The 15,367-nt window shown below is 42.5% G+C and overlaps 1 protein-coding gene across 13 annotated transcripts in view; it reads right to left on the bottom strand.

Moving 5' to 3' along the window:
• PARN (poly(A)-specific ribonuclease) overlaps positions 1–15,367 on the bottom strand; it is a 242,621-nt gene that overhangs the window by 194,540 nt on the left and 32,714 nt on the right. For all 13 annotated transcript variants that reach the window (XR_011524893.1, XR_011524894.1, XM_008520520.2 and 10 more), the window contains 3 exons: positions 14,457–14,532; positions 12,333–12,443; positions 11,969–12,038 (listed from right to left, as the gene is read on the bottom strand). Coding sequence is in view for 11 of the 13 variants with exons in the window: in XM_008520520.2 (XP_008518742.1) it covers positions 11,969–12,038; positions 12,333–12,443; positions 14,457–14,532 (257 nt within the window). In the remaining 2 variants the exon portion in view is untranslated. The remainder of the gene's footprint in view (positions 1–11,968; positions 12,039–12,332; positions 12,444–14,456; positions 14,533–15,367) is intronic.

The raw sequence follows: 15,367 nt of genomic DNA, 5'->3' as shown, positions 1-15,367 counted from the left end.
GGTGAGTTCAGCTCAGCCTCTTAACAGGCTACACAGCATTGGCTGTGTACAGTGCCTTTATCTCTGAAGAGCCTCCCATCCCTGTGACCTATATGCTGTCTGGCACTCACAAAAAGCCATCCGCCAATGTCCATTTCAAACCAGGGCAGTATCACACTGAGACCCAGACTGTATGAGAAGGCTCGCCAGTCACTGAAGAATTTCATTTCAGATATGAAACCTCTTAGGAGCCTAGAACCTTGAGCCCTTTTCAAAATGTTCCCCAGACCAGCAACACCAGTATCGCCTGGGAACTTATTAGCAATGCAAGTTCCTGGGGCCCTACCTACCTACTGATTCAGAAACTCTGGGGACTGAGGATCACTGAGTTAACAAGAAAAGAGAATGTTCAAGTTGTATTGTTAATTGCCAATAATGATGATTCATTAATCAACTGGAGAAACTTAGCGACTTGTGCCAACTTCTCCAAAAGAGTATTAATTAGTCTTACTGATTTGTTTACATTAAACGATTTTGGCTCAGAAAAACACAAAACTATTAAAACAAATACCAAGGGCTACCTCAAAATCCAGGAAGCAATAACATAAGTCTTCTAGCACTCCCTGAAACCAGGAGGTCAACTGTGGCAAGCAACTAGGCCCTCTGCAAGAGAGAAATTGAGGAAATTATTGCTGACAGCTATTGTTCTCACGTTTAAGAAGAAAGTGAAAAAAGATTACTTATACTACTCTCGTGGCAAGTCAGCAGCAAAAGCACAACCTGTTTCTGTGAACGGGCCACAAATGCACACCTCCAGCAGCAGAAATTCCACTTCAGCCACTAATGCAGCACCGAAGAGTGGCAAACAGTTGAAGGAGTAACGCACATGACTCAGAGACTCAGATACCTCAATCTCAGCGACATTCTCCGACCTTACCAACAAGGGTCAGACCCGGATTCTGGCAACCACAAAACACAATAGGCTGCTCTGAGAAGTACACCAAGATCAAAGGTTATTCTCTGATGACACAATAGTGTGCCTTGGACTATGGCTTATCTGAACCATTCCCTAGTTGTCCACTGAATAAGAAACGATTGCAAAATAATGCCAGTATTAACCCATTTTATGCAGCTAAGCCAAGAAACAAAAAGGGCAAACTAACACTCAAAAATGCACGCAAGAAGTCCTGAAAGCGATTCAGGACTACTTTGCACAAGAGGCTCAAATCTCTGGGAAGTAAAAAGATCATTAAAGTTCTTTAAAATTCTGCCTTACCAAATCTACATATAAAATCAATGATTCTATTCAGAAATGAAAGAAAATACTTAAGTTTGCTCCTGCAGGAGCATGCTTTCCAATGCTGTCACTGATGGCAGAGAAAGAAAGTGAATCAGTGAGGTACAGTGATGGCCACTTTAAGAAGCAAGTGGGAAAAAACGGTAACACCCAGCGCAGGGCAATGGAAGCACATTCTGACAAGAGGCCCAACCACAAAGCTTCCGTTATCAGTGAACCATGAGATCCAGCTGCTGCACCACTGAAGGCCTGCTACACGACAGTGACCACCAGTTTCGGTGTCTTTTGAAAATCCTTTATTGTATTTTTTTTAAGTTACAAAATTGCATAACCAGTATAATCTCAATTAGTAAATCAAGTATACTGATCTCAATTAGTAAATGAAATAGACACAGAAAACACGTCAGTAGGAAATTCACTAAAACGACAGCTCTTTTTTCTTTTTGACTGGTGGAATAATAAGTGGGTATTTTACGTTTCGATTAGAAAAAAATATATTCATTTTTTAAAAGTAAAAAGTTCCTGACTAAAACAACAATACTGATTATTGCACGTTCAGCCTCATTTGATCCTCTGGCGTCTGGAGGACAGGCAGGGAAGTATCGGTCCCTAGAGACAAGGAACGAGGAAGCAGGTTTTTCCCAGCTCAGCGGCTGACCCTCGGCCACCATGGGAGCAGAGACAGACTCACACGCAAACCTTCTCGCTGCCGGCCCCCACCTTCTCCCCCACCCCCTCACCTTTGGCTTTTAACCTGAGCTATTTCCAAAGCCTCCACGTGAACTGGTGAGTCCGAGCGGGAGCATCTGGGGACAAGTCAGGATTTTAGTCCTGGATCACGACCCAAGTCCCCAGCGTATATAAGCGAAGCAAGAGCTTGGGGTACACGATCCCAGAAACCCTTTTTTTCAGTGCTCTAAGGGCTGATTAAATGATAGCTTCAAGTGATGGGGTGGAAGCCCAGATACGACAAATGACGTTGCTGTCTGAGGAAGGGCTTTGGGCAGACTGAATTTTCAAGGCAACGGGAACAAAATGCAGCGAAGAGAGGCCACATGTTTCCAAGACCAAAAGGCCAAGCTTCTCATGCACGCACTACACAAAGAGCTGCTCCCTGGGCACTGGGCTTTCCAATCACACCTGCCCCACACACCATGATCCCCAACAGGAAACCGGTGAGTCGGCACCTCTCAGGGTCAAGAGGGACCTAGTGGTGCATGAATCCAAGAGCTTATTTTATGTAATGTCAGCTTCGCACACATACACTGGCCCGAATGATCTAGAAGGATTTCTAACGTTATGACACGTCTCAATAAAGAAGATGATGTTTATTCTGGTCTTTTTCCCTAGCAAAAGAAAAAACCCCAAGCCCCCCAAACTCTTCATTCTTCCTCCTAGAAACGCAGTATTTCATTCAATGACTAAATATTTCTATTTGTTCATCCGCTTTCATCAAGACTACACCTCTTCCTAAAAAGCTTTATCTCAAAAAAGAGATTTCCAAGTAAAATTGTACTCCTCTGATACCAGTGAAGACTGGGATACAGAAATGTTGAGTAAAATCTCATCTCAACACAATGTGAGCAGTGAATTAATTTACAGCTCAACCCAAGTCCTAAGCCTTCCAAAGGAAAACTGAAACCTTTAACGACTGCCAGCTCAACGGTACTTGCAAATGGTCCTGGTGTTTCCTTGAGGGCCCAGCAGTAAAAGCACTTCATAAGAACTCTGTATGCAAGAGCTCATCATTATACATATTTATGTGCTATGAAAAGCTAATTTTATCATCCAGGGTAGGAAGCATGCAGACATCTCTCACAAAATAAGCTCATTTATTTTGCTCACTAAAGTTCTTGTGTAAAATCAGAGGGCAACCACTGGCTGGAAGGGAGTTACTGTGGCATCCGTTATTTTAATTTCACTCAGGTGGGGGCGGGGGGCACACGATTTTCAATCTAGTCACTTCACGTTTTGACAGAGTGTTAACCGACATCTGTCCTGAAGCCGACTCATGTCCTTTCTTAAACAGAGATACAGCACCAGAAACATGGGGAAAAGGGGGAAGGGAAAAAAAAGGAAAGCAGCAGCTCATCTGAGCAGTCTCCATCAATGAACAGTATCAAATTACATCAAGTAAAAATGTTCAACTAAGCATTATACAAAGGGAGTGTCTGCAGGGCCTGCAAGGAACAGACTGTAAAATGTCAGAGGAAACCGGCCCCACACAAGCCAATGGTCAAAGTCAACATCATTTAGAACCCCTGTTCAGGCGGAGAGAAGAAATCTTTCCAAGGTATCAGCATCGCCTCTTAAGAAAATGTGCCACCAACTGCAGAACTGTGTCTTTCAGAGACTGTGCACTGTGGGAGCACTCAGTCAAGAACAGACTTGGCTCATCCCCAACTCTGCCATTTCTCAGCTTTAAAATGGGGACATGATTATCTACCTCTGAGGGCTGCTGTCAGAAACCCCTGTCACTGCGGGTGACAGACTCTGAAGAGTGGAAGGCATGGAGAAGATATTTGGTAGCTAGTCTAAGTTTCTTAGAGTACACTGCTAAGCCCTGAACGATAAAAATTAAATGTTAAATGGTCTTGGAAATAACTATTGCCTACTGCCTCATACCCAAGGCCCAAGCTGGGCGAGGACTATCTAAGAATGCTGACTTTACTACTGACATGCATGTACGGGGCTAAACGGTGGCCTCCAAAAAGAGATGTCCACATTCTACTCCCTGGGACCTGTGAACGCTGCCTTATCTGGAAAAAGTGTCTTAGCGGATGTAATGAATAATTAAGTTAAGGACCTTGAGACAAGAACATCATCCTGGACTATTCAAGTAGGCCCTAAAGGCCGGCACAAGTGTCCTTATGAGAGAGAGGCAGAGGGAGAAAAGACACACACAGAGTAGGTGGCAAGCTGACCATGGAGGCAGAGATTGGAGAGAGGCGGCCCGAAGCCAAAGAATGCCGGCAGTCAGCAGAAGCTGGAGGAGGCAAGGAACAGATTGTCCCCAGAGCCTCAGGAGCGGGTACAGCCCTGCACGGACCTTGATTTCAGACTTGTGGCCTCCAGAACTGGGAGAGAATACACTGCTGTCGTCTGGAGCCACCAAGCTTGCAGTGACTGGTCACGGCAGTCACAGGAAACTAATGTAATGCCCTCCTGTGGAAGAGGCAAGCCGTTTAAATATACATCCAGGGGCTGACTGACTTTTTTACCTCTGCAAATGACTTGTTGATCGGAAAGATAAACAAGCGCCTACAGGGCTAGCACACCAAGAAGAGGTTTACAGGGTTGGTGCCTTTTAAGGTTTCTTTAAAAAGTAGCCCTTTGAGAAAGCCAAAGCAGTTTACCTAATCCATCTACTGGCAGTCAAGATTGAAGGTACAAGGTGGATAAGGCAACATCACTGTGAGGTGAGCAGCGCGCTCCCTGAAGCAGCCAGGGAAATCAGCACTAGTTCCCAGTCTCAGGGAACCAGCCGAAAGGCTTCAGAATACTTCACCGTGCCCTGGACTCACCTCTCTCTCCCCTTTGTGAAAATCAATGTACCAGAGAACTTTCAGGATAATCAAACCAAGCCAATTGTTGGAGATTCTTTTCATCCGAGTAATTTAGCATGACTTGGGTTAAAAATAAAGAGCTTCGGTTAAGGTCTACGACGATAAAATACAACTATGTACTACGGAAAAATACACTCTATAAACTAGGGACAAATGGCTTCAAACATTCTGGCATCTGGGAGGCTGCTCTAAGCGTTCGTAATGCGATTTTACTCCTTATGGCGCCTGATTCCAAAATTTGTACAATCTGGAAGAGGTTGAAAACAGACTCTGTTTTTACTAAAAAGCTTACTTCCTAGGCTCTTTATGATTAAAAAGTAATGTCCGCAACAGCACCATGGACCACTTCCATGGTCAGAATGAGGGATGAGCTTCGCTCCTATCCCTGGCTCGAGGCCACGTCTGGTGGAAGCTAGGGGACGTTACTCCTTTAGTCAAACACCACTGACATAAAACTGAAGGCTAACTACGACCATGTTCTTGGGGAAGCCAGCCAATCAGCCAGGAAGGGCCCCGCAATCGCCACTGCTGTGATCGGCCTCCATGCGGCCCGCCCTGACCTCCCTGGTTCTGGCATCACCAGGGGCTTCTGGGGAAGGGCCATGCACAGCACAGCTGCTCCTGGTGGCAGACGAACGGAGGAGGCTGTGCGAGTCACTCTGCTGCCTCACCAGCATCGGGAGGCTCAACACACGAGTGCGACCAACGCACAGCGCAGATGTTTTCTTTTTCTCATCACAACCCAACCTCGCATCGAGACCTTTCTCATTAAGATACAAAAGAAGTTACGAAGGGTTTTCGTAAGAGGACTTCTTGGTTGCTGTTCTCTATAAAAAAGATTTTATTAGTACCATGCACTTCTGCCTCTTTCCTCCGCTCGACACAGACAGACTGCCACCCAAGGATACTCAGCTAAGTACACACAGCCCAGTTTGTTTACCTACCACTGCCCCCAATCCCAGGAAAAACTAGCTTCACGTTATTTTCTTGGGCATTGCCTGTGGTGAGAGTCACGGTAACAACCACACGCGGTACACCTACCACAGGACACACGCTATGTTAAGCAGCCTTATCGATGCTACTTCGCAACCTCAGGGCAGCCCTACAAGATGGACGTTTAGTCTCTCCATTTCAGAGGTGGAAAGCCCGCTGAGGAAGGATGAATGTCCTGCAGGAGTGGCATGATGTGGAACAAGCTGGCCCGCCCCGGGGCTTCTGCTCTATTCCTCATGTCCCGAATGGCTTGCATGTAAGCAAACCTCCGTCGAGGTGGTTGCACAACTTCACATCCACATATCTCAAGTTTTACATGCCCACGAAATGATCCAAACAGATGACAGCAGGACAAATAGAAAAGAAAAAGGCTCCAGGTGTTTGCAAAATATCAATTGTTTTAATAGATTAAAATCTCACTGAAGCAATGAGTCACTCAAAAAGAAATAGGTCAAAAAGAACAAATTTATAGAGAATGGAAAAGTAGACTAGAAGTTACCAGGGGCTGATGGGAGGGGGAACAGGGAGCTGCTGCTTGATGGTTACAGGGTTTCTCTTTGGGGTGAGGAAAAATTTCTGGAAATAGATAGTGGTGATGGTTGCACAACAATGTGAATGTAATTAAGACCACTGAATTGCATACTTAAAAATGGTTAAAATGGGGCCGGCCACGTTGGGTTTGCATGCTCTCCTTTGGTAGTTCGGGGTTTGCACGTTCAGATCCTGGGCACAGACCTACACACCGCTTGTCAAGCCATGCTGTGGCGGCATCCCACATACAAAGTACAGGAAGACTGGAATAGATGTCAGCTCAGCAACAATCTTCCACAAGCAAAAAGAAGAAGATTGGCAACAGGTGTTAGCTCAGGGCCAATCCTCCACACCAAAAACAAAAAAAACACGTTAAAATGGCAAATTGTATGTTACATATATTTTACCATAATTTTGAAAATGTCATATACCAAAAACCATTGAATCGTACACTTTAAATGGGTGAACTGGAGTGGTATACGAATTCATATCTCAATAAAGCTGTTAAAAAAATAAAAAGACACAGCTTGCAGGAGGTCACTTAGTGAATGCTATTTCTTTATTCTCCTCTCCCAATAAAAATCTACAACTGAAAATGCTACAGAGGACTAAGAAATAACCATATGCCCTGAATACCACGTAGTTAGAGCAGACTTTTTCCTCCCCTACATCCCTTTTCTGATCAAAGCTCATAATTGAATACAAAGCCCTACTTACAAGGTGTGTACAGTACCAGAGGTACGATTATATGGTATTTCCTCTAAAAAGAAAAAGCCCTTCATTTGCTCCCAGCATTTCGTCAGAGAAACACGTCTTCAAAGCATAAGTGTCCCCACAGCAGTGACAAGCTGACTGAGGCCCGTGATGTGCCAGGCACTGTGCACCTCACACACGTTCTCCTATTTCACCCTCACAACAACCCTATCAAATGAGTACTAATATTCTCATTACAGATGAGGAAGCTGAGGCACAGAGAGGGCGACTTGCCCAAGATCGCACAGGTAGAAGGCGTGGGGCTGGGATTCCAGGCCAGGTGCCTGACCCCAGAGACCACAACTGCACTATACTACACAAGATCCTCAAGTGAAGTAATTTTCCTGGAGAAATTAATCAAAGCATTTTTAAATTTGCAAATAGAAGTCAATTCTGTGGAGTGTTGTGACACCCAGCCTCACCAACAGAACAAACTGTGTTGTAACTCTCGCTTATGGTGGCAAGTTGCACGTCTTATGGTGGGAATTACTGTAACACTCAACACAATGGACTTAATTTATACCCAACCCGAACAGTATCTCAGTAAAGACACATTCAATCCATCACCCAGAATGCTAAAAGCCGACAGCAAATACTGGGAATCAGAACAGACTGGCCTCGTCCTCTCATTATTTCAACACCTTCTGCTCCTCTGCATGAGGAGCGACAGGCAGGACAGGCGAAGGATGAGTGCGGGCCTCCCTGTGGGTGATCAGGCACCATTCACTTGAGAGACAAGCAGGGTCTGCAATTCTGGAGACATGGGCCCACTGCCAACTCGCTAGCAACCTGGCAGGCCACGCTGCTCAGCATGACCGGCAGATATTAGTAAACAGAGCAAATAAGAGTTGCTCTGCCCATTATCAAGGAAAGGGCTGGGAAGAAAGGACACACAGTGCTGATCCTTAGTATTTTGTTTTGCTAAATCGTTCATTTAAAAATCTCTCTGATGTTAAGTATGAAGTACATGCACATTATTTAAAAAAACAACTTGCTGCCAGCACCTGATTGCCTTCCACGGAGGAAAAGGGAGAAAACATCGGGGTGCTTTATTTCAGGGGCCGTAGTAATGGTTCTTCCCCTCTCTATACTTTTCACTGTTATATATACTCTACCACTTTCCATAAATGGCTGTATTCGCTTGAATAACAAAACTTTAAAAAAGGCTCCAAATCAAAGCGAACTTGCCTCCATATGTCCCAGTCTGACACACGTCAACATCATCTGATTTGTCATGAGCAAACTCTAGAAGGTGGGTATAACCAGAAGTGGACACTTCACATTTGCTCCAATCTTACATCCACAGGATAAGAAATTTTCTTCTTTATCACAAAACTAAAAACATAAAACATATTCCACTACCACATCACTTTTTTGAATCTCCTAGCATGTTAAATTCTTTTATATTTCAAGAAAGGAAAACAATATATTACGGGCACCTACTAAGTTTTCGTGCAATCTTTCTAACTTCCATGGGAGGTGAATGGCCTCAGCCCCATTTGACAGAGGAGGACACCATTTGTTCAAGGGCACATCACTCCTGCTTATGGCTTGTCTCCTCATCTGCAGCTTAGAAAGATCTTCCGGCAGTGTCATCCCAGGAAGACCTAGATTTCTAGAGAACCCCTGCTCAGATTCAGAACACTTGTGTCAAGAACAAGGCACACAACCAGAGGCACTCACAACTAATATACAGCTATGTACCTTGGGGGGCAGGGGAGCTTTGGGAGAAGAAAAAGAAAAGAAAAAAACAAAAAAGACTGGCAACAGATGTTAGCTCAGGTGCCAATCCTAAAACAAAAACAAACAAAAAACACAAGGTTGCCACCCTATACAGTAAAGTGCAGGCAATTCTTCCTTTTTAACTCTGTTACTTACAGAGATGAAGCAAAATAAGAGATCTGCTCATTTCCTTCCTCTTTCTAAGAACTGAGGTAGACAGAAAATCAACCTTCCCAAAAAATCTTCATAAAAGGTTATCTACAAGAGAGTTCAAGCTGTCTTGCAGAAACAGATGACTCTTAATAAAACTTAAGGCAAAAGTCTGATTTTGTGCTTTCCGTGGTGCAATAAAAAGTAAACACAGACAGTATTTTTAGCTCTTTCCAGCCTAAAAGGATTTGACCAGAGGATCTTCTCTAAGTCTGGTTTTCCACGCATTGATTCAAACTGACCAAGGTTATAAAAGAAGGTAAATCAGTTTTGGACCAGAGAGCCTGCAACATACACGAGGAGCACAGTACACACAGCCTGTCATTAGACTGCTCTGATCCTGATTGCCGCTGCTCCACTATCTTATGACTCTCATTCCGACTCCAACAAAGTAAGGAGAGATACTGGAGGTGACCAGGCCATGAAAGAGACAAAATGGCACCATGCAAAATCCTCATGGGACATTCTTCTAGCCAAATATGGCTCAGAAAGCACCTTATATTACATTGGGTCTCTGCATACTGCTCAGACACCAGCTGTCTCAGCATCTTCTCCATAGTTGACTCTGTAAAGCTTCCCAAAAAGGCACACCCAATGCAGCCAAACGCTCATTTAGAATAATGCAGGAGTAGGTGGAGTTTTAAACACAAATCTGGTGAGAGCAGAAGAAAATATTATTTGCATATGTAGGCAGTTAGATGTTCATCCAAATTTATATTAGGACTATGCATATTTGGTTAAGCTTACATTGAGAAAAGCCTGGTGCCGAAACAAATAAACCCTCAGAAAAATTTACAGATTTTTCTAAAATCAGTCGCTTGAGATAATGTTGATCGCAATTGTCGGATGTTTTTCTGTAAGGGTAATCTTGAAAAATGTGACAAAATCAAGGTTTAACGTCATAAATCAAACGTGCACGTAAGAATGAGGTCAATATTAACACACATAGAGACGTCAAAAGCAGCAGCTGCTTTTCCCAGTTTCTAAATGGGTTAAGAACGGATGACTGTGCTTGACTAAGCTATTCCAATATAGAAGAAAGATAGTTCTTATTTTGCATTTCAAATCCTGCTGGAATTTTTTTCCTTCAAAGATGAAGAAAATATCCTTCCTTTACAGATTGGGGAAAACAGAGCAAAAAATCAAATGAGGCAAGACTTTTTAGTGCAACATCACAGGAGGATTCCTGACTCCTCAACTATTTTTGGTATGCATCTAGGTTTCAGCGAATGGACACACGTCCCAATTTGAAAATGAAGCTGTGTGTTTACTGTCCAGTTCTTTTGAGTAATAGTCTTGCTCATTATTAGCAGTATTAAATTGATCTACAAAGATATAGTCTTAGTTAAGCTTTTTAAATCAAAGCTTATTTTGATTGCTCTTCACGTTGGTCACAGATTACTGATAAACTAGATGCAGCCTATCTCTAACCCAGTTTGTATCCATCATCTGATTTTATAAGGAGTTGATTTTAGTGGAGAAACAGGATAATTGTTTTAAATATTTAAAACTGAGTAAACATCTCCCAACTGAAAAACATGGTTGAACAACGAACTTAAAATCGTGCACATAAAACTGCAAGGAATGCCATGATCCAAACAATATTTAGTGTCACCTGCAAGTTCAATAGTCTATGACATAAGCTGCCTTTCCAAAGATTTACAAAGATAAGCGCTGCTCCCAAAATAAGAGTTAAAAGCTAAGAAAATCCTGTTTTACCCATAAGAAACTAGACAGACACCAAGGACTCTACTGTTAGCAGAGTTAATTTTCCATGCAGAAAAATTCAACTTAGTTTTCAATATACACAACACTGTTACCCAGTCCTCTCTAAAAGACGTTTTGAAAGTCAGACACATTTACCTCTGAACTTCCATGGAAAAGAAGAACAAAGATTAAAAAAACAAGAAGCCACAGTATGATAAAATTCACTAACTCAGACTACACAAATTCCGAACCTGTACGAATCCAGATGTTTGGAATTAACATCTATCTCTACAGCACGTCAGTCACCTGAGTACAAGCACTGTGATATGAGTATTTATACAGGCGTGTGAAGGAGACAGTATTCTTAGCCGGTAAAGCACTGAAAGGATTGTAAAGCGCTGCATGTAATGTAAGGAAATGATGGAACCCACCCAATACTGAAATACTTCTCTCTCTCAGCGGTCGTGATTGATGTGGGCTGCCTTGTTCTGTCTGGCCCGCCCAGAATCTCCTAGAACCAACCCTGCCAAGAGATCTGGGGTAAAAAGGAAGGTTTAGGGCTCTGGCACAGAGTCAAAGTGTGGCCTGCTTGAGGATCATATCCATAACTTTAGTCTCCACTGTGCCAAGAAAGCCCAAACAACACTTTGAAGTAGTAATCTTGAGATTCTTTGAGAATGCTCTGAACTTAGACCTCTCCTTAAATCACACTGACTTCTTCCAACAAGGGAGGGACATGAGCAAGCTTTGACTTCACTGGATCCATTCAGACACAAGCTTGGGATGCAATGACCATCAGAACTTCTCCACAGACGATCTTAAAAGCCATTTGTGTAACCAACATCTTCTTAGAAAGAATCTCACATGTACAGTTTATCAGGGGTTAAGTCTGGGTACACACACACACACACACACACAGTCTCCCTTGTGTAATTTCATTTCCAAAACCACCGGTTTTTTGTCTTAGAAGAGATGCGCTACCTTTGGCAATGTTTTCTTTTCTTTCTTTTTTCCTTTTAAGCCAACATATTTAATAAATTATTTCCCAAAAGGTCAATTTCTATCTTCAAAAAACATCTGAGTCACTACAGGTGAGAAATATTTTATCTAAAAATGCACTACACCTCCCAGTCATCCCTAACTCACATCCCCAGATACTGGCTCTTCCACAGAGAGACAACTTGGGGAATGGGACCCTCTGATTACTTACTTGTTAAAAAAGGGTTCAACGAGTTTTGATCTGGCAGACACATGAGTTTTTGGAGGACTAAGAAAAGTACCTAATGAAGAGAAGAAGCAGAGTATTATATACAGTCGAACAGACAAAGCCTGAAAGTTCAGGCAAAAATATATTTAAATCAGCAGTATGGTTCAGCAAGGGTAAAAGGTGCTCAGATGGGCCAAATACCACACCAAAGGGAAGTGTCAATGGTTCCTCCCATGTAGTCTCCATTCCCCCCCCCGCAACCCCGCCAATCTCAAAACCCTCCCACTTCTAATGGGGGCAGAGGGTCCCAGGGAAACGGTAGACAGGTAAGATCCACGTGCTTGACAGAAACATGTCTAGTCAGTACCTAGGTAGTTTGCCATGGAGATGAAACACAGTCCTGTGATATAAGCGTCATAGCCTGCCTCGTGGAGCTGTTCAGAAGCTGTGTCATAACTTGGAAAACCTTCTGCACTTTCTAAACAGAAAAAAGAAAAAATCATTTTCCCAAGGACATCACAAATCATGAAAACTGGGAAGCACGCTGCCCCACCACATCCAAATTGCATTAGTATGTGCTTCAGGAAGGTCCTGAATAAGCAGGAAAAAAAGCTCTCTATGTCTTAATTCTCTCCACACAACACTTTATAATAGGAGATAACAGAGTCACTGACAATGAGGGCCTTGGTCTGGACAGAGAAATGCCTCAGTTATACTATCACAGACTCAACCGCAGGCCTCATTGCACATTGGTGGGTGCTATTTATGGCCATGCATACATAACTTACTCTCAGATAATGATTTCTCTTCTGATTGCTTTCTAAGGTCACGAAAAGGAGCTCCTTCTCTTATAGATAATGATAACATTGGGACACAACAAGTATCTCAGAGTAAAGATTACCAGAATGGACTCTGGAGCCCCATATCTGAGTTTGAATCTTTGCTCCATCACTTATTTTGCTATGTGATCTTGGGCAAGTGGCTTCACCACTGCAACTCCATTTTGGTAGAATGGAGATGATAATCAAACGTCCTTCTTTAGGCTTCTGTGAGGATCAGATGAGCTAATATAAGTAAAGCTCTTACACGGTGCTTGGTACAAGGTAAACGCCTAGTAATTGTTATCTGTAAATGTCCAAGTGACCCTTCCCAAAAGCAAAGACTCCAATCAATACTGGCAGCTCAGTTCAATACTGTCCTCTACTATGTTTCCAAGCTTACAGATCCAAAGATGAAAGCACAACTAACTCCAAAAATATATCAGAACCGGCTACAATGCGCTTGGAACATGGGGCCACTTCATAGAAGAGACCATTTAATGACACGATTCTTTTGTCACACTGCTATACATCAATGCTGAGAGGGTAACATCAGAGAATAGTGACCTGCTTAGCGTAAATTCTCTACCAGACACCAGAATATTATATGGAAATAATGGGATAAAACTATAAGTCACAAATAATTATTTCCTACAGAATCAAAAGCATGAATGGAAATTAACAATGAAAAGGCTGTAACTGTTTTTATGTCAATACAATGCTCTTCAAAGCAAGAATTCCTTAACCTCTGTAAGAATTAAATATGTTAGACTTTAGGCTGTAAAAAAGTCTTTTAAGATGATAGCCAGCTGAGTAATGTTCCCTACCACAGGCTGAAACACGTATTTCCAGAAGAGATTATTTCCATTATATTGTTATAGAAAAGGTCTAGGTTTTCTTTCTCCCCATCCCTTTTCTTAATTCTTTTTTTGGACTATACCCAGAAATGGAAGCAAATATTTGTACTCTTGCCTGATCTGTACCTTCCACTGTCAATTTCTGAACCATTCGTCCTACTGCAATGTCTTCAGAAGTTTGCAAGCTGCAGCTACCTTTCCCCTATCAGCAGCACAATCAGGGCAACAGGAGCCAAGGAAGCAACACTTGGAAGCTTCAGCAACACCTGGGGAGGGGCCACGGCCAGACGACAAAACATCCGCACCCCTGAGAAACATTCCTTCTTCCATCTGGTTTTCCTCACTGCTGCGCCCACTCCTAAGGCACCTCGGAAGGAGGCAGGGGAGGAGACTCTCCTTTCTCAACCGTAAACCCAGTTCTCGGGCTTTTCTGAGACAAAAAAGTCTATTTCCATTCAATCCCTGGCAATTAGTCACGAACTCTTTGTCTCTGCTTAAACAAGGCACCATAAAAAAGAAGGACACATCAAGTTTTGAGAGAATTCCAAGCTTTAGGAAATAAAAGCCCTGAAGCTTTAATTGCTAAACTTCTCAATGAACAGGCTACCCAACTCTATGAACAGAAAATAAACGCAGGATTAGAAGACCACCTTTATTCAGAAAACAGTAATTCAACACAGGGCTCGAGCAATCTAACTTAGCCAAAATCTATACACGTGCATTACAGTTTCTAGACCAGCTTCACCTTTCTTCTACAATATACATCAATAATTATCACAGAGTTTGGGGGTCTTCCGGATCATTTTATATTCTTACCAACTTTAGGAGGGTTGAAAGGTGTCTCTTTTAACCGCTTTTCCAATTCCGCAAGGGATGTGTTGTTAATGATATCCTGCAAGCCAGCAAGCAGAGAATTACGAGCCTTCATCATCTCAGTGCAACATATATTAAACAGATTCAGTGAATGCCAGGACAGAAAAAAAAAAGCATCTCGTACTGCCCCCTTGTGTTCTTTAAAGAAACACAGGAGTTGAGTTCAATTTTCACCATATGGAAAGTATAACCATATGAAAGCTTTTTACAGATGTATCAAATATCTACAGACCTCTGGCCAGAAAGCTACACTGTTCTCACATTCATTTCACTCAGTTATATAGTCACTTCACAAAGTAGCAAATGATTATACTTTCATATGAATTTTCTTGATTAGAAAATATATCCAAAATATATGAAATAAGGAAAATAAAGAAATGACGAAGTATGTACATGTGTAACCTATTCAAAAATACATTATATATTTTAATATTAAAAAGGTTACATTCGAAAAATAAAGGAGAAAGGGACCAGCCCAGTGGCCTAGAGGTGAAGTTCACATGCTCTGCTTCAGCAGCCTGGGATTCGCTGGTTCAGATTCCGGGCGTGGACCACGCAGCGCTTGTCAAGCCATGCTGTGGCAGGCATCCCACATATAAAGTAGAATGGAAGATGGGCACAAGACGTTAGCTCAGGGCCAATCTTCCTCAGCAAAAAGAGGAGGATCAGTGGTAGATGTTAGCTCAGGGCTAATCTTCCGCAAAAAAAAAAAAAAAAAAAAGGAGAAAAAACCCCACATAATTCCACCACCCAAAGACAACTGCTTATGCACATTTTGATATATTTATTTGTAGCCTTTTTCCCATTTTTTTCCTTTTCATTTCTTTCTTTTTTTGGATGTATTTGAAAATTAC

Source organism: Equus przewalskii, chromosome 12 (assembly GCF_037783145.1).
Source record: "Equus przewalskii isolate Varuska chromosome 12, EquPr2, whole genome shotgun sequence".
In the NCBI taxonomy this organism is placed as follows: Eukaryota; Metazoa; Chordata; class Mammalia; order Perissodactyla; family Equidae; genus Equus; species Equus przewalskii.
Note: the sequence above shows the minus strand (reverse complement) of the source record. Positions and strands in the feature narration are given on the sequence as shown.